We start from the raw sequence: 26127 nt of genomic DNA, 5'->3' as shown, positions 1-26127 counted from the left end.
TATTGTGGTTTGTGAACAACACCTTGTTCAGTTTTTTCGAAGTGAGATGGGTCCGCTTTTCGGCAACGATAATAGATGACGCGAAAGTTGCACACAAGACCCAGCTGGGTCGGCACGCATCTAATAACTCTACCGGAACGAGCCGACACGACTCGTCCAGAGTCATGCTCAGCACGATTCTCTGATCGAGCGAGTAGCCGCTGAACCGCGGTTCTTAGGAGAGTTCTTAGGAGATAATGTTCTGAGCATTCTTAACAGCCCAGTATAGTATAAAGTAACCCGACAACCTCCATTTCTGCAGCATGCCTAGTAGGATATTTCTGGCTTTCCCTCAAAGTACACGTGCAGTGGAAGCCACCGACAACGCAAAAGGTTCTAAAGGCACTGGAACGCTTGCATGTTCATGGCACATAACCTGCTCCTTGCTTTCATAGTTTTGTTCCTTCCCTTGAGCTGCTTATCAGAGTAGCTCGCTATTTCATGCCCTGCGGAGGCAGCGTTTTTTCAGGGGGGATACTTATCACATACATTTGTGTCAGGGCCACATCCCCCCCTCGGTGTCAGAGTTATGAATTAAAAGAAAGGAAAATAAAAGAGAACGGAAATTGCTTTAATGACCTTAAGCTGTCCACACTTACCTCTGGGTACACTGTTTCTAGAACACTGTACTCAGAGTTCCTCCTTTCATTAATGTTGATTGAAAGGATCGTTTCGAGTTTTGATAGCAATGTTTTTTTAACATAACTGATATGACTCAATACAGTGCACCAATCAAGAGCTGAAGAGCACCTATAGCACTGCTTGATGATGCGTCTCATAAGAAGAATTCAGGCCTTTGCATCTACACCACAACGAATTTTCACTGAGTGGTTGCTTCCATTAGACATGATGCTCAATACATAGAGCTGCAAGTGGGTCAGTCGTCAGTGTTGTACACTGGCCGTTCTGTGTTTGCTGCCTTGATGAAAAAAAATTCGGGGGCGATTACTTTTTTGCAGAAATTGCTCAAGCATGCAGAATACAGAGGGAAGCAGGTTGACGAGGCTGTTGTAAGGGTGTCCTTTAATGCGCACAACTTGGCACATGGTACGCATCCACGCAAGTGCAAGGACTAGCTGCCTTGTGCAACACAGAAAAGGTGGGTTTGGACGCACCTAGAACCGTATTCCTCCCCCCCTTGTGAAACTCTGTGCTAAACAAAAGACGGCAGAGGAAGGTGGACAAGCACTTTTAACTGGATTTATTGTTTTATTATGTATTATAAACCAGTTGATGGAAGTGCTTGTTCGTGTGCTTCTTTCTCCATCTCCGTTTGCTTAGCGCAGAGCTTCGCGTTGAATCAATTCTAACTATGCCAGCTCACACTGATGCACAATTTTCCCTGAACTACTTGTGACACAGACGGCCTTCACGTTTCCACATTCCAGAACACACACACAGAACGCAACTCGAACGCAGCTTCAAAAACAAATTTATGAGCACTCGCAGGTGAACCAACTATATGTTGTCTGTAGCTGTGTGTATCTTAGGATCTTCATGAGTAACAGCAACGCCACTTGGGTAATTAGACGTAAAAAGGACAAGTCTGTACCCCAAATACTTCAGATAACCTAACAAAAAAAATTAGAACTGAAAGAAAAAGAGGGTTACAAAGCTGCTACAAACTTTAAGAGAGCTAAGTATTAGAGGTTGAAATTATTGGTCAACTAAAACAGATCAACTTAAATTAAGTTTTTTTATTTGATCGATTCAGTGATTGTATTTGTTTATCTACCAGGCATTGGACTATCTCCTTCTGCAAATTCACAGCACTGTGCTAACATGTTTTACATCGCCAACGAAGACATCACTCGGCTGACAGACGACTCCGCAAAGAAATACCGCCCGAAATGCCCTCTCACGACTCTGTTACAATGCTCTCAAAGGCGCCTTTAACTAGTGGTGAGGGAATATTCGAAACCTAGAACAGTATGGGATCAATAATGTTATATCATATTCAAAGCACGCTGTTATCATTTATGCCTTGAGGTTCTCAAATATTTCGAAATTACAAATTTATCTTCGCAACAGGGCTGCAGATTTAGAATGACACTTAAACGATTGCAAGCAACACAAACACATAAAGCACGCATAGAAAAATTGTACGTAATACTAACTTTGCAGCTTGAAAGATTTTCTTGTGCAGACGCAAATGATATTCACATAACTCTCCATTAAAAACTGAGAAAGTGGCTGCAAATTTGCCAAGGAAGACTCTCACACCAAGTACTTTATGCTGCAAGCCAACAACTTCACATTTTCGAATGCCATATTTTACCCACAAATTTTGCCCAATTTTTTCTTTTGTGCAGTTTGCATAGACGAAATATCTCTTAATTGACACTGAAAAGCAGTAGCAAACACCGTCTATTTTTATTGAGTTATTTCTACCAGGTTAAAACATTGAGCTATTTTTACCAGGTTCCCAAAGTTCTTTCAACTTAAAGCATTTTGCAAAACTGTCTGAAGTCTGAAAAAACTATTTTTTTAAATGACCCCCATTTCGTGATTAGAGGCATCAGCTGTGACAACACACTAGCATGACATTTAATTTGCGACTGCATTTACTTATTTATTTATTTGAACTAAAATTGTGCCTGAACGAAGACAAGGTCAGTGGTAACCAAACAATCGTTCAACATCAAAGCTAACAAACCTCAAATAGCATCAAACTGTGAAAAACCAGTGCTTAACCAAGGCAATTGATACTGCAATGAAAGATGCCTCCTCACGTTTTTTTCTTTTTAGAGTTGGAAACAAGCAAGGGCTTTACGCCTGTGCTTACTTGAGAAACAGGGAAATATTAAATCACCTGGCTCAAACTTGACGAGTGCAGCTTGTCGCGCCCACTAAACATTTCAAGGATTACATAAATTAGGTTAATGCAATTTAATGCGCAAAGGAGAAAAAAGGAACTCCTTGGAACTAATTTTACAGCTCATTAAACTTTGGTGTTTGAAATGGGCATTCGAAACAAATCCTTGCCACTGGTGCCACCAAGGTTGAATGAGCCGTAAAATTAGTTCCAAGCGATGCATAAAAAAAAAAAAAAAAAATCATTGCATTCACCAGGGTTCATACTATTGGGAAATATAAAGACTAGTTTTATGACCAACACTGTTTTGTCTATTGTTCCTCCAAAAATGGCTATCTCTAATTATCTTGGCAACTAATTGACTTACTAAAAAAAAGCGGCATATTTGAAATCAGTTGGAAAAAAGCAGCAAGACTGACAAGTTTCACAGAGTTTACTCACAAATCAAAAGAAATTGTTTTAAGAGCCCTGTCCCCCCTGAACCCACGAAATTGACAACCATCTCGTTTCAAGCCAGTTGCATGTACATGTGCTAGCGGTAAGTAGGTATGGTAGGCACTCAAATTCACTCACATACGAGCAAGCGCCTTTTGACTGTGCTTGTCTGCAGAGCAAAGCATTTTGACGAAATCAAAACTGAAACAAAGCCCACCGGCCAGGCTGTGACATTCCATTTTGCATTTGCAGGCTGAGGCTTGCACATGTTAAAAAGCACTCAAATAGCAAAACCTCCCGCATGCGTTTACTTCACAATTACAGGTCCTGCCTCGGTGTTTTGCTTCAGAAAAATGCCTGCGGCAAGCCCCTCTCTACCTTCGAGTTTCGCAATATCACAAAATGTAGTGCGAAAAATAGTATGGGGCGGCGATGCCTGTCTTGACTCTTCTGGAATTTTCCGCTTTAATGACCAACTGCTGCTGCTGCTGTGAGTGGTATATTCATACAACACCCTAATCTACCAACATAATAGCGGGGAAAAGCGTAAACGCCCGTGTATTCAAGATTTTGGCGTACGTTAAAGATCCCCAGGTGGTCAAAATTAATCCGGAGCCCTCCACTACGGCGCGCCTCATCGCCTGTGTAGCGTCGGAGCATTAACCGGCGCAGACCACAGTAGCAAGTGCTTGTCGCTGCTTTTCCGAATCAATCTGATCGCTAAAAAGAAGAAAGGAGCACTGACACCAATTTTCGGCGTTAATATTATTGCACAGTTCGCTTCCTTCACTCAACAGAATACCCTGGGTGAAATATGAGCGGCCTGCGACGCGAAGAACATAGTTCAATTGGATCTCATTTATCGCGCCGATGGAGCAGTGCGCAGAGCGGCACTCAGCAAATGGACATCAGCGTGACATCATCCAGGGAGAGCCAAAAGAAGTGACGCGGCAGCGCTCGTGAAAATCTCGTGACGTCACTTCATGCGCGCGGCCCCACGAGCGGCGAGTGGGCGCAACACCCTCTCAAGCGGGCGCCGGTGACGTCCGCACAAAGCGGTGAGGTCAGGCAGGGAGTCTGTCATATGCACCGTTCGGGATGAAAGCGCGGGAAGTTGAAACAAACCATTTTCAGGCCGTTCAATGTAATTAACCATCGCGCGCTGAGTATTTGAAGTGCTGTTTCAGGTTCGCCAGGCCATAAAATTTTCGTGACAGTGCTCCTTTAAACTCCACAGTCAATCAAATCAATTGATCTACCAACATAAGGCAATTGTTTTAACACTTTTGTGTATCTTTAATAGAGTCGCATCACAACTCTCAAAATATTATCACTATGGCAAGCAATACAAGTCCCCCATAAAACGCTTCATACAGAATAAGTGCCGAAGCCATGGCCACGCATCGGTCGTCAAATAGTCGCTAAGTCAGAAGTAATGACTTAATGCACACGCATTACAAGTGGAACAGCCAGACATGACTAGTATTTGTCTTAGTGCCTTGGTCTTCCCACTGCTGAGGTCACCATTGGCAAATACACCCTAACATCCTAGTCTCTTTCTTCAAAATTGAGCGCACAGCAAGATACGAAAGTGCGAACCCAGGTACGACAAAGACAGGAGGCAGGCTTTTTTTATAAGCTACAATGCCTGCACTATTTGTACATAAAGAGTAAAAAAAAGAATAGACAAGCTGATCAAGTTTTGTCCGGTACAAAATGGCTGCCATTGTTGGCTGCACTGCGCAAACATTCAACAGATACCTACAAGGAAAAAAAAAAGAACGAAAAATAGATAGAATAGCTCGAAGTCACCACTTTGGTCTGAATTTGTAGAGATCTGAACTCCAAAACAAGACGCTCATACCAAACTTTGCTCACATCGCCTTGACAACTAGTTCGACAGATAATGCGAACGTTTTGCCCATTATTGCTCCCTTCAGCTAAAGCAGTCGGGATTAGGATTACGCCTCCCAGAGGGTTCAAAATTATGAACAGAATAATGGCACAACATCATTCACTCGTCTATCCTCAAAGCTTTCCCACCCAAACCAACCAGTAAGCTAAGCATTTATAACCGAAGAAATGAAGTTGTCATCTTCAGAACTGTCCACATACACAATGTCGCAATGCAGGGCAAATACGTCACCACCGAAACTCGGCCTTCCACACTCTTCCCATCTAAAACAGCCTAAGTTACAGCGCCCAAACAACACTCCCCTTCACGGATCGCCACGAGTTTGACCAGCGTACATCCCAACCCAAACCACCCCATACCTATATGCAGTTGAAAAAGTGTGCGTCAATCACCTAGCATTCTGTACCCAATGCTGTCCTTATCTGATGCTGCGACTCAACCCGCAGTGCCACGACCTTTCCTCCGTTGGTCGATTCAGACAGTAGCGCAGCATGTGCTATTATCTTACCCCATTTTGGGAAGGAGGGACTCCTAGACAGTGTGCGTCGATTACCCAGCAGTCCGTCCCCGATGCGGAGACTCAACCCGTAGTGCTACGATCTTTCTTCCATTGGTCCCAGGTCTTCTTCTTGGCTGAGACTCAAACAGTAGTACCGCTTGTGCTATTAATTTCCTCACAATGAGAGAGGGATGCCCGTCCTAGCTTTTCTTGTGAGACAGTGTGCGTTGATTACCTAACAGTCCGTTTGTATACTCGATGTAGAGACTCGATCAGTAGCGCTGTGATCTTTCCTCCATTGGTCCTAGCTCTCCTTCTTGGCGAAGACTCAAACAGTAGTGACGCATGTGCTATTACCTTCCCCCCATAATGAGAGAGGGATGCCCATCCTAACTCTTCTTCTGAAACTGTGTGCGTTGATTACCTAACAGTCCGTTAGTATACTCGATGTAGAGACTCGACCCGTGGTGCTGTGATCTTTCCTCCGTTGGTCCTAGCTCTCTTTCTTGCTGCCTTCGCGCTGTGCTGCACAGCGAGCCACGATGCGGTAGAAGTGCCACAGGTAGAGGCACCCCACAAGCCGAAGCACGCCCATCGATGCTGCCTGCACCATCAGCCCCAGTAGGGAGCTGGGCGGCATCATGCCTGCGCACAGGGTCAGCACCACGTGGCCATCCAGTCCCAGGGTGGAGGTCGTGTTGCCCTCGAGCAGGTCTTGCAGCAGTGCGGCGGCCACCACGTCGGCCGAGAAGAGGCCAGCCGTGGCCCCAATCAGCTTGGTCTCTGTAGGCTTGGTGACCTCTTCCACCGCAAAGCCGGGGGTGTCCGTGTCCGGCGGGAAGGCCACCATCACATGGATGCCCCGGTGCGTCACCTGCGCAACGCCGTTGCGGCGATTACACCGGCGAATTCTGTTGGCCGATCTGGAGCGGCGTTCACATCCACCGAAAATAGTGAAATTCAAAAGCCGGGCAAGCGAATGAAATGGGCACGCATTTGCTACGACACGCCTCACAGCCCGGGGGTGGAATTCTCGTGTTTTGTCCGTTTCGAGCAAGCCCTGATTGGCTAAAAGCGAACGCCCGAATGTGACGCCATGCAAGCACGGTGGAGCTATGAGCCGCGGATTCTCGGAGCAGACGATTTGGAGCAGACGATTTTTCGTCGCCTTGTTGGTGGTTCGCTGGTGCAACAATAAACACATAAAGGATAGTTTAAAATAGGCTTAGTCGTTTAAAATGCGTTTACAAGAACAGCTGCGCAAAAGTCAACCCAAAGCCCGCCTACAACTGGAAGTACGTCACAATAAAACGGACGGACAAACACGAGAATTCCGCCCCACGTGTACCTTCAGCGCATAAAACGCTTGAATTTGAATCAAATAGTGCAGCAAAACACAAATCAGTCCTGGCCTAACCCGGAGATTTCTCACCGAAGCTAAACTTAAGGTGGTGTGAATTAATCCCAGAATTAAATGGAGAAACATGGATAACATTGCCGCTCAGCGATAAAATAATTGCTCCAATGGTATTTGCAACACTATATCAGGCCAAACCCTCTGTTCTAAGTGTGTTCATTTTGCAATACAGCCAGTTTTGAGGCACGCAGGATGATGCAAGTTAGTTTCACAACAGTGTGTCGCTGTTTCCGAGACAACTATTCCAGCTTGACGATCCTGTTTCTACAACCTTGCTTGGGCTTACTGGTTGGAAATACCAGTTGGGTAAACCCCGATGTAGAGTAACAAGCCACTTCATTATGCAGCAAAATATGGTAACCAAAGGCGCAGACAGGTGTTTTAGGCCTTTCACAGTGCACGGTTCATTTCACAGGTTGCGTGAAGCACCACTGCGGAAACTACATGGATAATCTGCATTTCACTCATTGTGATATTTCACGGAAACTAGCTTGAGAAAAGTAACAACAGTAGGAAGTGGTGCCTTGCAAGCCTCCGTTGTACCACTGCTGTGCAGGATGAACCACCTCATATACCCAAGAGCAAGCCCATGCACAAGAAATTAAAGCCGTTCGACTCAATGTGGAAGTTGTCAGCAGTGCAGAGCAGTGATTCCCCATAATGGGCTGTGGCGCCATTATCCGCTCACTGCTACCACCGAATGCATTTCAAATTTCCCGCCTCCGCAGTGCTCGCGCGCCCCCTGCCTGAAATTGCACCAGCAGGAGTTCTGTTCTTTTTGTGCTTGCTTTTCCTCCCGCACGTGCCGGCATTGCATGGCCACTTTTTTTCCCCTACTATCGTAATAACCAACCCAACTAAACTAACGCTGGCTAGTTCCTTAACTAAAGAAACGCTGGCGCTGCCGGTTATTTACGTATTTTTTGCCTCAAATGTACCTACAGTTTTCTTTGCGCTAAACAACGGAGAGATGTATGACAAGTACCAGTGATTCACGAGGTTCGAGCGGTTATGACTATATAATTTTGAAGCCTCTGGGTTACGCCGCGATGACAGCCGCTATGACGAAACGCCGTGTGGCTCTACTTGGGTCCAGCGAGCCAGCTACGACGACAAGGCACGGCTCTGCACTTAAACCTGACAGCAACACGGCCACTCCATGCATGCATGCTTCTTGCACAGTGTTCCCATCTTGACCATTTTTTGCTGCTCTCTGCCACGATAACACGCTGACATGCCGTCCAGTCAACGCTCGCACAATAAAGTTTAAACACTGGTCGATTAGCAGTGCAGGGTGAACTTCTGCACCACATCTGTCCGCAACACCCTGGCATTGATGTGCGATACCATTAACCCTGTAATGCCCAACGTATCATATCACCATCTTTTGGTTTTTTTTTTACTCGCACCAGGGCCTTTTGACCGCCAAGAAATGCCCCCTGTATAATTTCTGATACCTCCTAAGCATTTTTAAAAAAAATTATAGTTTGATCAATGGCCGTATAGAGTCTCAAACACAGTTTGAAAGACAGGTTCGTCCATCGTAACCGTGCCTGGCGGGCCCACATCTACTTTCAAAGGGCATATGACACTTCTTTTATGGGTATACAATACATTATATACATACTTTATATGTAGGCATACATTTACCTACATATATAAATGGGTATATGATACATTATATACCTACATTGTCATCATCATCATGAGCCTGTTTGTGTCCACTGCAGGACGAAAGCCTCTCCCAAAGATTTCCAGCCATGCCTATCGAGTGCCAGCTGAGTCCACGTTTTCCCCAAAAATTTTTGTAGCTGATCTCGCCAACGACTTCGCGGTCGACTCCTAGTGCGTTTGCGGTCTATTGGGAGCCACTCTGTCAAACGGATGTACGTTGTATACGTACAATACGCGGAAAATGAATTGCGAACACGAAAATATGAATCAGAACACGCAAACAGCGCGATTTCCTTCGACACAAGTCAAAATGACGCTGGCTTGGTTACAATAACAAAGTCCGGAAATGTGGCTTTCCGAACGTCAAAGACTGCCGCTAAATTTTATTGTTGCATTATTGTGTAAAAACAGAACTCGACAGCAGCAGCGCCACGCAGCACAGCAAGCGATAGTTAAAGCTTTCAAATGCCATCGAAATTGTAGTGAAGCATGGCTGATTCTGAATGGCATTCTGAGCCCCTCATCTGAGTCAAATGCCATTCAGTTCGAATGACATTCGGACACAGGTGTAGCAGAGGTATTAGAAAAGCAGCCACCTAACCGGGAATCGAACCCGCATCCTTGGGCGCAGCAGCACAACAGCTCAGCCACTGCGGTGGGTAGGACACGGAAGCGTCTCACCTCCATCCGGAGCGACTGGGCCAGTCCGACGAGGGCAAACTTGGAAGGGCAGTAGGCGGAGTAGCCGTACACGCCCGCAACACCCGCGATCGACGACACGAATGTCACGCTGCCCGAGCCACGCTGCTTCATGCCCGGCAGCACCGCCCGCGTGGCGTGCACTGCACTCAGGTAGTTCACCTGCATCGTGGGAAAGCGGGAAGACCCACTTGGCACTCGGTGGCCACCAAACGGAGCGCAGCGAGAAAAGTATTCAAGACTGGAGACGGATTAATTAAACACTGAATACCACTGATGGCACTCAAGAAAGAAGTGTGTATCTCGTACCTGCATGCAGTTTAAGGGGGGACGTGGCAAGTAAAACTGTTTTTGTTATTTATGCGCCAAATTTAGTCCAGTCAGGATAATTTATGTAGTTAGCTAACCTAATAACAAAATTTAAAGCAGTTTAAAAATATCTGCTATACTTTTTGAGTTACCACACTCCTAACCTTCACAAAGTTTCCCCAAGATTAATTAACTAGTTAGGCAAGAACTCAACAAAATTTTTATGTCACTGTGACCAGGAAGGTCTATTCTATGCAAGGAAGCTGTTAGATTATTGCTTTATCTCCCTTAGGTATCCAAAAAGACACTTTCTTTGTGACATGAAAGTGTTTCTGATTTCGAAAAGAAGGTGAAACTTTTCTTGTTTTTTTATGCCTAAAAAATATAATGCAACAATCTAATATCTTCCTTGCACAGAATAGACATTTCTGATCACACTGACGTAAAAATATTGTTGAATTCTTGCCTAATTAGTTAATTATACTAAATGCAAGTTTCAAGTAATTAATCTTTTAACTTAAAAAGTACAGAAGGTATTCTTGAACTGATTTCAGTTTTTTGTACTTAGAATGCAGTAACGCTCCTACTTTGATTCAATTTGGCCCATAAATAAAAAAGTCAGTTTACTTGCCACGCCCCCCTTAATAAAGGGTGTGTGTTGGAGACTGATATGCTCAGAAATTGCTGAGACAACATGCGACAGGTAGTAATAACGAACCTTTTAGCACTCTTAGCCAGAATACGCAGTAACAGCTCAACACCACTTTATCGTTTGAAAAAGAAGACACCCCTTGGGGTTGAGGTGGAGTTGAGCTGCTACTTTTTAACCAAAGTTGTATTTTGTTTTCACCACCCTTTTGAAGAGGCTCGGTTACTGTTTGAACAAGCTACATACCATTGTTTTCAGCTTGGGGAATAAAAACAGTCATTTTTTAATCCCCCTCGCTTAAAATTGAAGTGCCAGGTTAGGGGGATAATAAAAACCACGGAAAGGAAAAAATTCAAATCGGAATTTCTCATGTCCAACCTCCATCCAGCTTACAAGGTCTCATGCATAATGGACAGCGACAGATCAACTTTGACCCACACGGGAATCTTAAATGTGCATTGAAACATCGTCACATAGGCGTTCCTGTGTCTTTGCTGCTTATGGCCGGCAATGGAACCCATACCCAAGCGCCCAGTAGTCCAATGCCTCATGCCATGTTCAGACTACCGATGTAACAGCCATATCGTGTGCTATGGACTCAAAAAAAAAAAAACACCGTTTTATGCAATTTGGTTGGCTTAGACGTCAAATGACATCATTATTTAGAGATATTATGACAGTTATGACAACAGACTGAACCCGGCCTTAATCACCACAGCAGGCAGGTATAGTGTTGCAGACAGTGCTTTGCTGCCTGACTACAACTGCTACAGTGCAGAGTATGATTATCCCCCACACAGGTTCTACTCAGGTTTCGACAACGGACAACGACAGTGAACTTTCCTTCACCAACCAACCACTCCAATGAAAACACCTCGCAGGACACGGTTGTACCATATTTATTCGATTATAAGGCAGTCACAATTAGAAGGTGAGGGGGCAGCTAGGAGAGTAAAAAAAAACACACGCATGCACGCACACACACATATACTGAGCTTCAAAGATAAGGCGGGGTATAACTTTGAGACTACGGATTACGGAAAAAAACCTCGCCTTATATTCAAATAAATACGGTAGGTGGCACAAAAAAATTCAGCAGGCACATTGTCTGGAAGCATGGCACATGACAGGTGTCAACTTGTTTTTCTTCTTTGTACACTGCTGAAGAAGGACTGCCAAGCATGAGACTGCCTTTGTCAGACACTCCACGCTCCCCCACCCCCAAAAGCCACTGCTGTGATGAGGCAAGCAACACTGCGGGTTCAAAACTGCAGAACAGCATTTTCTTTTAAATTTAAAGAAAAAGGAAATCCTGTCTTGAGCACGCCTAACTTCTACAACGTTGGCGCTTACGCAAGTCGGTTTTGAGTATTCTTGAATTTACGACGCAGCAAACAAGGACGATGGGTATGACGAGACACACAGGTGTTGGCATTCGGTGCAGCAGATATGGTGGCAGCAATAGACCTTATGCAAAAACTGGCGCCCTCTTGAGGGAACCGCATGCGCTTTCGCAATGTTGGGGGATTCCCGGATCTACGGATACCGCTGTGTACATGATAGCCTGGGGTTAGTGACGCGCACGTTGGCATTTATCGTTGTCCAATATCCCCAAATACAGCCGTGTTACTTGCTGTGCACTAAGATGATACGAGGACGACCACAGAAATAGCCTACACATCTTTTTTTTAATTTATCAACGAAAGCATGACTCGAGCTCTGCGTGAAGTCGCTTGCGGGTGATCGACTTCCCTTCGTGCAGTAATATTATAGCTAGATCGCTTGCATAGTCACGAAACGAATAATATGTGCAGGGTAAAAAGGTCCCAAAGTGAGCTATTTTCTAGCCCCGTATTTGCCGCGGAGCACTTCTGCCTCCTTGTAGTTAAGGCGCACTGCATCGGTCAGCTCGTACTTCATCGTGAGGGTAGAGTTTTGAGTGTACCGTTTGTGCTTTGCGCGCCCGCGTTTTCCTATTCTGGATGTTCGGTAAGCTTTTATGGAAGTACTACGCACTCTTTTGTTTGCCAAACGTTAGAGGAAATAAGGGATCCGCGAGAGTTGCAACCTTCACGTAGCGCCATGAGTAGCGCAAGTAACGTACGTAGTAATTCCATGTATCGGTCATTTACCCCTCGTCGCCTGCTGTTCGACCGTAGCCTATTTTTCCAAGATGAAATTTTTTGCACGTAATTTTCTAAGCGGTAGTGTGTACACAGTTTTGTTGTCCACGGCGCGAGCAAAGGACGCTCAGCGGTCGCCATGAGGCACGCGCTCACGAGCGCTCGGAATTTTCTCGCTATTTAAGGTTTTCGCATTTTTTTTTTCTAAAGCCTTTCCATGTGCTGGGGACGCTCGGCGGTCGCCGCGAAGCACGCGCTCATCAGCGCTCGGCAATTTATTGGTAATTTAATTATTCATTGGCAATTTATTGGTAATTTATTGGCAATGTTTAACGCGTTACATGCCACACACGTTACGCGCTACACATTACGGCCAGCTACAACAGCTCCGCTGTTAAAAAATGCCAGGTATGCGATTTATTTCGTTAAGTGTTTTTTTTTCTTCTTTTGCAGGTTTTCTCTGCGTCCCAGAGAATCCTTAGCGTATAGCTATATCGCTTCACCTCAGGACAGCCCGCAAGTTTCGAAGCGTTTCAGGAATGACCTCCTGAGAAACCCCCAGGATCCGAACCAACACGGATGAACTTTCAATGTTTGCGTTCTCAAAGCCAAAAAAAAAAAAAAAGGGAGAAGAAATGCGACAGCCTTTAACAGCTTCCCCACCGGTGCCTCCCTGACTGTTTTTTCGATGCATAATGCGTATTTACGAAGTCGCCCGCAAATGTGGGCAACAGAGAAAGGTCCACAGATCACTCGTCGCTCATTTTGCTGTGCTTAAATCTGAATATAAAAGGATCACCAAGCCGAGAAAGCCCCTCGCACGCTGCGTATCATGCAATCCCGCGACCACCATTCCCCAACATGGCGTCGCGTGCTCGTTTCGTTTTTCTTCCGGTAGATGGCGGCACTTTTGCATAAGGTGTATAGAAGGAAAAAGAAAACGTGGAAAACCTTTTCCTTGTTCTGTTGCCATCATATCTGTCATACTAAATGTTGGCTCCAACAAAACAGAAATTCGAGCTGGTTGGTACACTTTCAAAGACAGCAGAAACAGCGAAGCGGACAGGACAAGGAAGGACAACAGGACGAGGCGCTGTCCTGTTGCCCTTCCTTGTCTCGTCCATTGCGCTGTTTCTGCTGTCTTCGTAAATGTTTGCGCCTGCTTGTCTTTTCTTGAATGTTGCGCCGGGAATTCAGGAATGAAGAAGTTTACGCAAACTTTCATAGCACATTCGCAATTGGGTGTAGCCAAACTAAAGCATCTCTCGCCTCCATCATCCGACGAAAGTCGCTCAGGGGCGTTTCGTCGAAGTGCTGGCTCACGGCCGACCCGGCGCAGTTCACCAGGTAGTCCACAGGTCCGCACACCTGCTCCGCCTCCGCCACACCCTGCACCAGATGGGCCTCCCCTCCATTGCCATCGTTCACTCCGTGACCACAGTCCGCCAAGTCCGCCGACAGCGTGTGCACGGCCTGCTCCGGTGAGCTGGCCGCCTCCAGTACCTCCAACTTCACCTCTTCCAGCCGGTCAGCGTTGCGGGCGATTAGGGTCACGTTGGCGCCCCGCCGCGCCACCTCAAGGGCCAGGGCACGGCCGATACCGCTCGAGCCGCCCGTGATGACGAAGTGCCGGTGCCGCAGGCACCGCTGCCGTGCCTGGTACCGGCGCCAGGACCGGGCGAGCACTAGTACCATGATGAGCAAGACCGGCAGGACAGGGATGCAGTACCACCACGGCATTGCCGACATGGACGACAGCGAGGACGACAACATTTCCGGGCTTCTCGTCAGGTCCCTGCGGTTAAAGGGGCCATTAAGACAAAAAACAACTTTGTTTATTTTGGAAGAACTTAATGGGGGACTCGCAAAATTGTTCCTTTCAATTTCCAAGTAAACTCTGTGAAGCTTGCCAGGCTTGCTGATTTTTCCCCACTAATTTCAAATATGGCATTATTTTTTGAGTCAGTCAATCAGCTCTCAAGGTAATTAGAAATAATTAGTCATTTTTGGAGGAACAATAGGCAAAACAGTGGTGGTCACAGAACTGTAATGTTTATATTTTCCAATACTATGGACCCTGGTGAAAGAAACAAGAGAATCAGTCTTTTGATGCACCGTTTGGAACTAATTTTGCAGCTATAACTACACATAACTACAGATGGTTTCTGTCACTCTCTTATACCCCTGTCACACAGCAAATTTAATGTCATTAGCTGTTAATGACATTCGGTTTGGCCGTGCAGGTCTACATGGCGAAACAAATGTCATTGGCTGCGTCCATTTGGTAGTGATTGTGGTTAGCGAGCTCGCAAAACCACAAAATTGTTTCAAGTGCATCAGAATGTATTTATACTACGTAATATTTTTCTTAAAACATAACAAATGATTTTCTAAAAAAAAATTCACCGGTTTAGGTGACATCAGTAGGCATCACAAGCCGAGATAAGTCCGCAAAAACATCTGTATTACAGTCGCCAGCGTTTTTGGGGCGAGATTTTCTTTTTGTTGGTACTTGTTCGCTTTCTTTATTTGAAAAACAACATTAAGGGGAAAATATGTTTGCTAACAGTTTTAGGAACAGTTTCTTTGGTTTGTTACTGCACTTTCTTCTCTAGTAACGTGTCACTGCTGTCGAAGCTCCTCATTTGGCTGCTGAATGAGCTCCTAAACCTCGGTTAGCCTCAAATGTCATTTGGCATTCTCGTGTAGCGCCGGATTAATGACATTTAGAGCGAACGACATTTGCTCTAAATGTCATTAGATCTGACGTGTGACAGGGGTATTCTCTCAGTGGCGCTTGCACCTTGCAGTTACTTTATCATCAGGGGGGGGACAAGATCAGCAAGGAAGTACATAAAACATGGTTATAAGACACACGATTGACACATGGAAGCACAAAAGGCACATTTTTACATTTTAGGTGGTATTGACAAAAACATACTAAGGGCATATTTCCACTTGTTAAGCGGTAATTGCTATACAAAGAAAGTTTGAAAAAAAGCATTGCAGTGAATCAGATACATAGTGTTGGTTCTATAAGCGATAGCACAAAGAAGAAAAGAGAATAAGTCTGATTAAGTGCGGAAAAAATTGGTTAATTTCTGCCGGAATTTCTGTGAATCGCGCTCATTTACAATTGCATCAAGTAGGGCATTCCAAGCCTCAATTGCAGCTGGTAAGAAAGATTTGTTAAAGAAATTAGTGGTGCCATGTAAGCGCTTAAGGCTGTGGGAGTTAAAAAGGCGTCGCGACAAACGGGTTGGGGGGATCAGGAGTGTGGTGTGAAGGTCTGGGGAAATAAAGAAAAGCAAATGGAAGAGACAAAGTTGAGCGATCTTGCGGCAGAGTATCAGTGCGGGGATTCCAAGGGATGCTTTGCTGTTGCTGATGCTATGGTGAGGGCTACATTTGGAAGTGATAAAGCGAGCGGCGCGGTTCTGCACAGTTTCGAGGGAGTTGATTAAGTACGCTTGGTGAGGGTTCCAGATGGATGACGCATATTCTAGTTTGCTCCTGATGAACGTTTTGTAGGCGAGTTGCCTGGTCAATGAAGGACATGAAGCAAGAGATCTTCTGATGAAACCGAGGGATTTGGATGCATCAGCAGCAAGGTTTTCGATAAGTTCGGACCATGATAAGTTTTTGTGATGAGAACTCCCAGATAACGGTATGATTCTGTTGAAGAGAAGGTGAAGGAGCTTAACGTATATGCATTGGTTATACTGGAACGTTTTCGTGTTATTTGCATGAGTTTGCACTTATAAATGTTTAGCTTCATTAAATTTTTTGAGCACCACCTTTCTATTTCATTAAGGTCATGTTGAAGTAGTAGTTCTGCATCGCTGGGGAACGCGATCGAAAGCTTTAGAAAAGTCCAGGTAAATGACGTCAGTTTGAACTGAAGAGTCAAGGTTAAGGTGAAGGTCAGTAGTGAACTCAAAAAGTTGGGTTTCACATGAAAGCCCGGGCCGGAATCAGTGTTGTTTGGGAAAGAAGAATTTGTTGCTGTCGAGGTGACGCGCAATTCGGGAATATATTATGTGTTCTAGTAATTTACACGCGATGCATGTTAGAGAAATAGGGCGGAAATTGCAAGGATCGGAGTGGTAGCCTGATTTGTAAACTGGAACTATCCTGTTAAGTGTCCAGTCGTTCGTAAGTGCACTGGTAGCTATGGATTGGGAAAAGATTATGTGCAAAATCTTGCTAGAGGTTATTTTGGTGGCTTTGATTATCTTGTTAGTTAGGTTATCGCATCCTGGAGCACTTGACACCTTTAAACTATCGATTAACTTCATTATGCCTTCAAGAGTAACGGTGACGGGAGGCATTTGAGAGAAATTATAGCAGGAAGGGGCGGAACTATCGAGGTCATGTTGGCGGGTAAAAACGGAAGAAAAATACTGCTTCATGAAGTCGGCGCACTGCTTAAGTGGACCATGCGAGCCATCTGGGTAGGAGAGGGAAATGTTATGGGTAGAGTTGCTTTTTGGTTGTAGGATTTTCCAAAATTTTGGGGGGTTGGTTTCGAGAATTTTTTGTAGGTCATGGTGGTAAACGTCTTCATCGCTTGGTTTAACTGATTAATGTATTCACATTGACACTCGAGATATTTTTCCCATTTTGAAGGTAGTTGCGATTGTTTGGCTGCTCGAAAGAGGCTTTTTTTTTTTTTTTTCTGTAGCCGCTTCTTGAGGGAGTTGGTAAACTACGGGTTGTTAGCGTCACCACGAATTTTGACAAGGGGCACGTGTGCGTTGACCAACAATAGGAGCTTATTCTTGAAGAGCATCCAGTTTTCGTCTACTGTCCTTAGAGAGGCATCCAGCTGGAGGAAGGATTCGAGCTCGGAGTTGATTTCAGTATAGTCAGCTTTGTTGTAGTCGCGTATGTATTTGAGGGACGGTTGGGCAGCTGGGATGGGAATGGAGAGATTAAATGATACTACACAGTGGTCACTCAGACCAGGTAGGCATGTTGGGGGCCTGGTTAGTTCGGGATTGGAAACAAGAACGAGATCTAGAATATTGTTGCCTCGGGTTGATGTGTTGAAATTGAATGTAAGAATCACGTCGAGAAAACCTTTAGAAAGTCGGGAGTGCGCAGTTAAGTTATTCCAGTTGATATTGGGAAAGTTGAAATCGCCGGTTACTATCAGATTGTCCCGTGGGAAGTGAGATGTCAAGTGAAGAAGCAACGACTGTAGTTTGGAAGTGAACGAGTTGTCGCTATCTGGAGCGCGATAGCAGGCGATGATTATGTTTGTGCTGGCAGGGAGTGGAACAACTGCACAGAAAATTTCCTGATTGCACGTGGAGGGCAACAGATATGGCGGAATGTTCTTTTTGATGACGATGGCCACGCCTCCTCCCCTGAGCCCCACCCTGTCGAGCCTGTGAATTGTGTATGCCGAATTACTTTGGAGCAGCTCTTGGTCCTGTATGTCAGGAGTCAGCCATGACTCAGTTAGTATGGCAATGCTGGTGTTGTTATCCTCTAGGAGAGACTCGATGGCTTCTTTTTTTCGCAAACGTTCGCAGATAGCTGCGAACGTTTGCCAACAGGACAGCCATACTGTCGTAAGTTTGTGAACTTAGTATTGTCGATAGGGTTGAGGAGGAGGGGAGGGCGCATGTAGGATAGTGCGTGGCAATTGCTATGATTTCACTTCGACTATAGAATCTGTTTCGGCATGGTAGGTGAACGTCTTATCATCGAGAAGCAATTTATCAAAACGAATTTTGAACGAGGCGTTATATTGTTGGCCGTAAAGTTTTTTTCCGTGACATCCTGTGTGACGGCACAGATAGAGTTATATTTTCATTTATCTGCAAACTTTAAAATGTGCACTTCTATTTATTTTTTTCTTTTTTGCGCGCCGTTACAGCGCCCTGGTCGTACGTTGACGGTTGCGTCCTTCCCTGTGGAAACAATTACCGCGTCTACAAATTTTTTTTTGGTTTATTACGTACCATCACTTGCCACTCACATAAAATGGAACAATTGTTAAGTAATTTATGCCATGCGGGTAACCAACAAAATCTGTTGACATACAAGTTTTGCATGCAGTAATTTCCATTTGCTGTCGGATCCTGCTCGCAAATATGAATAAATGTTACGCCGTTCTGCTAAATCACAACTTTGTTTTCGAGATACCCCCACTTGACGATCGAGGTGCGACAAAAGCTTGTACAAATATCCACAGAGCTCTACCACCCACTGGTTCGTAACCAGGAAACCAATAACGAAATTTTACGTGAATCAGCCTCCGCACATGTGACTCTTTTTATCAGTGCACTCATTTTTCTTTTGTAGGCTTTCAAACGCAAAATCAGACCCGCTCTCCAAAATCACCCGATCCGAGGGGCGCCACGCCCGCTTGCGTCAAAACCCGTCGAACATAAGCGCCACAAAGTGACCTCTTATATATGTCCTCTTACCTGAAAGACACGTCGCAAATATGTGGCGAGCTTTCAGCGAAGCGAGACAACTGTCCGACTTTTTTAACTTTCTTCCCAGCCGCGACAGAACTTGTTTCTGTTTCCCGTCGCGTCTGCGATTGATGTCGATGGAGTTCGCACTGACGCGATGCGGGCATGTCGTGGATGCAGAGGTACCCATTTTTTATTTGAAGGACAAACAATTATGAGAATGCTAGTTTGTCACACTTTGTCGTAAGAATTTAACTTATAAATGCACAAAATTGTATGCAAACGAAGTTTTGAACATTCATTCTCGCTTAATTCGAAACTGAGGCGAGCAATCAAATAAAGCAAAAAGAAAACAAAAAAAAAGTTTTCTGTTTCTTGTTTTTAATTCGTTTCGATTCCCGCTCTCTTCTTCTGTTACATGACTGGCGTAAAGTTTGCTCGGAGCGAGTTACGAGCAGACAGCTTGAAACGAGAGTCGCGCCGTCAAACTTCCACGAATCAGTGTTCTTTCCCGGTGGTGGCTAAAACTAGTCGGCGCCCGCGGACCGAAGCAACTGGGAGCAACGAGAGAAAAACCCGCACTACCTCGAGCGAAAACAAGCAAGAGATTTGGCGCACGACATCATTACGGCCAGGCATCGTCGCCAGTCGTCGTTGACGCCTGTCTAACGTGCTTAGCACGAACTCAGAACCACTTTGTAGCGACCAGCAGCGGCGACATGACTTCGATCTGGAAATCCGTGTGGTCTTCGCCGATGGGCCTGCTCGGTCGACTTCGGCATAAAAGTAAGTGGTAGTCCGCGCGGGGATTACTATTTTTGGCGTTTATTTACTTGGAAGCGGAGAAAGCGCGTGCTTCCAACCTCCTCTGTTGGCAAGCCGGAAAGAGAAATGCGCCTCTTCTCAACAAAAGCGTGTGCGCGTGTCGCATTGTGTTTCACTTCTTTCAAAGCAGCGCGTGGTGCGGCTCGAGCGACTTGATGGGCGGGTCCGCCGACTGTAATTAGGTTGTCGTCTCGCGCGGAGACGTCGTTTTTCGCCACTCGTGTACCACGCGTGGGCGAACCAGCGGTTTAGTGCGGGAGGCGAGTAGTTGCGTCGCTATAAACTCCCGATCGACGTGTTTATACCGCGACATGAGACACTCGGCAGGTGTTTGTTGTACCGCGATCCAAACGCGCGACGTTGCACCTCAATTATTTATTCATGGCTGCAATTTCGCCCCTTTTTTTTCTGGTGATGCATTCTCGGAGCGCTCTGCGCAGTCACGCATGCGTTGTGAATCATGCACTATTGTCACCGCGCAAGCGCTACCCCAGAACAGTGCAAAAGTTGTACTCGCATCTCGTATTTCCGTGCCAGGCACGGCGAAGGCGCTCGCGGAGTTGCGTCAGTGCGTCACGCCGCTGCACCTGCAACGACGACACATGCGGCTTCTGGCTGTTTGTGAATCTCTTACGCTCCTCAACTTTGTTTGCTGCTAAGACGCGGTTGCGAAGAATAGCATGTGGCAGACGTTGTCGCTGGCGTTTGTGAAGAGTAACATGTCTTTGTGCGTTCACAGTGTCGCGTTGTCAACTTGGTCGCTGATGGACGCGACGCGGCAGGGGAGCCCGAGGTCGAAGGAGCAACGACAAGAAACTAAACTTCATTCAATCAGCTTGGGCAATGCGCTGAGACTCAAAGCGGGTTATTCAATGTACGGGCGCGAGAGAAAGGGTTTTGGTGGACGCTTCGACTCGTCGAGGCCGCACCACGAAGGACGTTCGCGCAATGCCGTCGCGAACACCTTCGAAGGAGAGAGTGGGAGGGTTAAAAGGCGGGCCAGGGCATTACGAAGTTGGCAGCCACGATTGGGACAGTGCACGCGCTGGCGGCAGAAACTGCGCAACTCTGGGGATGCTCTAAGTTCCCAGTTATGCGGACGCGGAAATATTAACTCCAGCTGCGGCGGAGTTCGGGCATGGCTTGTCGCAATTGTGTCGAAACCGTGTAAATGTCTGAAAAAAAGTAAAAAAAAAGTCTCTCTAACTGACAGAGCTGTTGCGTTGCTGTTGATGCTTTCGCTGCTTACGAGGGCCTCCAGAGAATCCTAAAAATTTGGCAAATTAATCACGTGTTTTGACAGCATGACACGAGTATGCGGCGTTCTTTGAAGATGATTGGTATCCAGCGCGAAATATCACTTTTCCACGTTCCCCACAATAGCGCTGCCATCTAAAAGTTGGCTGGTCATTGGCTAACTAGCTTGTCTGCGTCAATGTTCGACTGACCTCGTTGAATTACTACCTTGCGCAAAACCCTTTGGGCTCATCCAACCGCCTCACATGTCGCTGTCAATGTCAGAGAGGCATCTTCCGCGAATTATGTCTCTGTAGTCGAGCTGTGGTGCCGAGCACTTGTTGTTGCTACCTGCCAGCAACACGTTAGGTCCCTTCGACTTGTCATTTTTTGACTGCCCACAACTGCTGCGAAGCAGCTTTGCATTTTTCTTATAGAATTCCTGTAACAAGAGCAGGTCTGGACTACCCCTGGACTTCTCCAAACTACTTTGGAGTGGCAAATAAAACAGACCAGTTGCCTCATTGTTACATTGGAAATTGTAGCAAGGGTTTCTGGCATTTATTCCAGGCACTCCAGGAACATGGCACTCTGTGTTCCTGGAGTGCCATGTTCCGGGGCACTCTGGAGAAAACACCACACTTTTGTCAAACTTAATTGTTGAACAAGTGGAGACTGTTTGGTCGGTCTCCCATTAATGCAGTTGAGAATATCAGAATTTGCAGTCTCTCAGCTGGAGCAAAGAGGCCTTACTGGATAGCGTGTGCCAAAAATTTTCTACACATCATTAGAGTTTGACTGGGGCACATTTGATGCAGTGACAGCACGAGTGGGGAGGCTGTCACAAGTGCTTAGGGTTGGTGGTCTGAGACAGCGACTGGAGCCTTTGCCGTCACTAAGAGGCGTGCCGAGTTACATCCTTACGTTAGGTTTCCAGAGAAGCCATGTGCACCGCGCCCACAACATTTTCACCAGTTGTTTGTTCTGGTGGGGTTTATATGCAGGAAAGCATGTAAATGTGACCTAGCTGTTTAGTAACTGGCTTTAGGGCTCATGTGTGTCAGCAAAATAAAGGGAGGGTTATAAGCAAGACTGCACCACTATAGCTGTCCTGAATATCTGGATTGGAGTTTGCAATGTGCCTCTCAAAAAATTTATCCCCAAATGCATTGGTATCCTAGCTTGTATCGCACACCTCGCATCAGCAGCTAAGCATTTAGGGCGTAGACTCGATAAAATATTGGTGTGAGGGACGGTCTTCAAAGAAAACGTACGGCACGGTTAGCCTTTCCTCTTTTTGTGGAACTTGCAGAATTTAGCATTCACAAAATCTGACCTTTGCAAAAAAAAAGGGTAAAGTTTAAGCAAACAGGGCACCCCTGTCTCCAAAAAGACATCTGGAATAATTTTAAAAGCTCACCCTTGTACTTTGGATAAAGGGTACTTAACATCTTCTAGCCTGAATTTTCTGTAAAGCATGAAAAAAAAAAATCATTTTTGCTATCTCTTTTGCTAGTCTGCTTAAAAGGAATCCGCAGAAGAACTTTTACACATGCCGGGCTATTCAGAAGAAAGTTACGGCTATGGCACAAAAGCAAAACAGGTAATATTAGACCAGTACATAGCAAATTTCTCAAGGAACAAATTTTTTACGGCAACTTTTTCAGTTTTGCGACATTTTTATTGCAATCATAATACTTGCGTTCCTTTAGTAAATACAGGTGTAAATGGACGGCCACAGAGGTACGGTGATTATTGGCATAAACCGGAGGCATGGGAGCAGTCAGCAGTTTACTGAAAGAGAGGTACAGCAGAATCTCGATAAATGGAAATCGCTTAAACGGAGCAGTAGCCTGTAAGTTGGTTGGTTTCGTATTCAGATAACGTAAAAAAAGTCTCGGTAATTGGAACTAAAATTTCTGCGTCACCATGTAAACGGAACCATAATTGGAACTTCTTGTGATACCCATTGGCATGAAAATCAGTTTTTGCGGTTCCGGCTGTTTCGTTTTTCTTTTTTTTCGTCCTCCTCCGTGGTTTTTTTAGCCTCGCAAGCCTCGTCTCGTAAGTGGTTAGCCGTGTTAGCGCAATGAATGCAACATTGCAGTTCTTGTTCCAGTCGTTCGGTCTCGATTCAAGACGCCGAGGTTACAGGGCTCAGCTCCTGCCACCTCGTTCGTGCCATCGTGGTGCTACTTGCGCTTCATTACCACGTTGCCGTCATCTAAATTCGGTGGCTTGTAAGCACTCGCGAAGTTGAGGCCTCTAGCCTCTGTGAAGATGCAGTTGCAAGGACTCAAACAAAAAATAATTGATGCATTCTGTACTGCACAGCGACTCATTGTTGCCAAATCAACTTTGTGAATGCTGTGCCTACGCTTCTTGTAGTTTTCTTGCTTTCTAAAAAAAACTATCAGCTACATTCACCTTCTAGTGCTTAGAGTTCCATGAAATGCCATTGAGAGTGTGTACGCACATAAATTTTCATCTTTGCACATCTCTCTCAGTAAATGGAACTCCTGTTAAACGGAACTAATTTTTCCGGTCCCTTGAAGTCCCTTTGGGCCTGCTTTGCAGTGTGTTTCCAAGTGCAAGCTGGTTTGCAGTGATTTTATGCTATTTCACTCTTCTCAGTTTCGATGGTGATCTGTTCCATGGGTATTGTTGATGCCAGCCACTTTGTACATCGGGTTTTAAGCACTGTGGTCTGCAAAATGCTGCCCCTCGAATTGTCACAGCTGATGTCTGCTTGTTATGCAAAAGGAGGCTTTTGAGAAAAGCCATTTTACAAAGCACCTTTCCATTTGTAAAAAAAAAAATTAAGTTGTCCAGTCAGTCGCACTGTCTGAGCTTCGACCTTGTAGAGTCGTTGGAACACCTCACCTGCTGCGGTGGCTCAGTGGCTGATGCGTTGTGCTGCTGGGCCCAAGAACGCAGGTGCGATTCTGGGACGCGGGGGAAGCTTTTCTGATGGAGGCGAAAAGCGAAAACGCCCGTGTGTACAAGATTTTGGCGCTTGTTAAAGATCCCCGGGTGGTCAAAATTAATCCGTAGCCCTCCACTACAGCATGCGTCATCACTTAATAGGCGTCGGCACGTTTAACCCATAATCAATCAATCATCGATAGGAACACCTCAGTTGCCCTTGGTCGGCCTCAGTCATCTCTGCTGCCTGAACACCTTCGTAAGGTGCTGAAAAGCAAGGCTGTGAGTGGTTTGCTCTGCCACAGTGCACCTTGTGAGAAGCCAGTTGAGTGACCACTGTGGTGGTGGGTGCAGAGCTGTCGGAGGAGTGGACGGGCATCCAGCAGCCCGTGGTGGAGGGCATCACCTTCTACGCCAAGTACCTGGGCAGCACCCTGGTGGAGGAGCCCAGCGGGGACAAGGCCACCGCCGACGCCATCAAGACCATCATCGCCATGGTACGGGGGGGCAGGCGGAGGGGGGACCAGAGCCAGGCTTGGCATAGCTCGATCCAGGCAGCGGAAAGCCTGGCTGAGCAATTGCCAAGCTGTGCTTGCCCCTGGGTATTGTGGGACGAGTTCACTGGCCACCTTTTTGGCCTGGATTGTGGCAGCAATGTGGGCCTCTGTCTTTAGACTTGTTACTTAGCTGCTCTGTTGGTGTCGTTTCGCCACCCATATTTCAGAGTTTAATCAGAGCGTAAAGTGTTCGTTCACATACAATGCTTGGAAAATGGGAAACTTGCTCAGCGCCCTTCATAGCTGTTTCACCACGTGTTCAAGGAATGGTTGAACCGGTTTGCGAGGTGGTTTTGTGCTACCCCAGTGCTTTAAACATCGCCGTTAACCCATTTCGAAGTTTATGTCAGTTTGGGGATTGTTCAGGCACAGTTTATGCAAAGTAGCTCACCCGTATTTGGTTTCGTGTTTCCGCACAGACGTTCCAGTCTGTCCTGACTGCCAAACTGCCATCATCACTGAAAGGGCAAGGAGGCTGATGAAAAGGAAACAGTGCTCCTTAAATGCATGTTTCTTGCAAAAGACACAAGGCAGAAAGACCAGGGTCTACCTCTTGTAAACCTTCACATGAACCAGAAATGGAGCAGTGTTCACAATGCACTGTGGGGTCCGTCATAGAACCAACAGTGCCTGGGAGAGTTCATGATGGGGAAGGGAATTCTTAACGGGACAGACGACCGATTTTTGTCTAGTGTATTTTCTTTCTCCAAAATGAAAAGGCGCCACCTAAAACACCTCAACCCGAAACGGCTTTGTTGATAGCGCCATAGAACTCGTGAAATCGGAAGTTTTAGATCTACCCGCCAAGAGGAGGAGTGCTGGCGACCATGACGGTGAACCGTGCGGCAACACAATTTTGACTGCCCGTGATAACTAAAAGAGGTATTCAAAAACTTGTCCCCGGCCAAAACAGCAATAATGTGCAGCCTTTCCTATTCCTTCATGCTATTTTTGAATCGCACGTTCAATTCAATGGAGTTGTTTGGAAATGTAGCATAGGGTGACATTTAGACGCTACGGGTCGCCACCTTTCAGACTTCGGAAAGTTTAGCGCAAAACTAAAATTATTTCCGCCTGCTTATTTAGAAATTCCTTGCGGTTAGCCCAGCAAATAAAGCAGTGACTTTCATGCGAGCTACACGACATGCACTCCACAATAATTGCTTGCTTGTCCCTTTAAGGGGTGAGGTACTACAGCTGTTGGGCATAAAATGAGCAGTAACATCTCGATAAATCCCTTAAAGCTAGCCGCTTCTCCTGCTGTCACAAGATTTGCGGCTGGTTTTGGGTGTGCCTTAGATTGGGGATTTTACAGTACTCATGTAGAGCTAGACCTAGAGTGCTTCAGTAGTAAAAACTCTGCTTTTCCCAGTGACCAAACAGCACAGCATTACACGTGCTCAGAGCAGAAGTAGGCTGATGGCATTGTGCGGCCTGAGAACAATTGATTTCTATTGTATCACCATGGGAGGTAGTGGGGTTACAGGTGGAGAGACCATGCCCATTTCGTCCGACTTTCCGCTAAGACTGCGCTACTATTGGCGGTGGTGCTATGTGAGAAGTGGTTCAGCCTCCACGC

At 45.9% G+C, this 26127-nt stretch overlaps 2 protein-coding genes across 4 annotated transcripts in view; one reads left to right on the top strand and one right to left on the bottom strand.

Annotated features, from left to right (window-relative positions):
- Positions 1-1941: 1941 nt before the first annotated feature.
- Positions 1942-19187, bottom strand: LOC144153718 (3-dehydrosphinganine reductase-like). The gene is made up of 4 exons (XM_077685407.1): positions 19015-19187; positions 13844-14369; positions 9476-9655; positions 1942-6577 (listed from the first exon to the last, which is right to left on the bottom strand). Exons 1-4 carry the CDS (start codon positions 19170-19172, stop codon positions 6197-6199), a joined length of 1245 nt encoding a protein of 414 aa, XP_077541533.1. The 5' UTR covers positions 19173-19187; the 3' UTR covers positions 1942-6196.
- Positions 19188-19363: 176 nt separating this feature from the next.
- The window catches only part of LOC144153720 (low density lipoprotein receptor adapter protein 1-B-like), a 28654-nt gene continuing 21890 nt past the window's right edge, over positions 19364-26127 (top strand). The window contains exons 1-2 of one of the 3 annotated variants that reach the window (XM_077685410.1): positions 19364-19791; positions 24346-24488. In XM_077685410.1, the coding sequence (XP_077541536.1) occupies positions 19725-19791; positions 24346-24488 (210 nt within the window). In that variant the 5' untranslated portion in view covers positions 19364-19724. The remainder of the gene's footprint in view (positions 19792-24345; positions 24489-26127) is intronic. The other 2 variants (XM_077685411.1, XM_077685409.1) reach the window with 2 other exon arrangements.

Source organism: Haemaphysalis longicornis, unplaced genomic scaffold (assembly GCF_048455015.1).
Source record: "Haemaphysalis longicornis isolate Haplotype H1 unplaced genomic scaffold, Haemaphysalis longicornis Haplotype H1 scaffold_9, whole genome shotgun sequence".
Classification (NCBI taxonomy): Eukaryota; Metazoa; Arthropoda; class Arachnida; order Ixodida; family Ixodidae; genus Haemaphysalis; species Haemaphysalis longicornis.
This window is presented reverse-complemented; position numbering and strand designations above follow the sequence as displayed.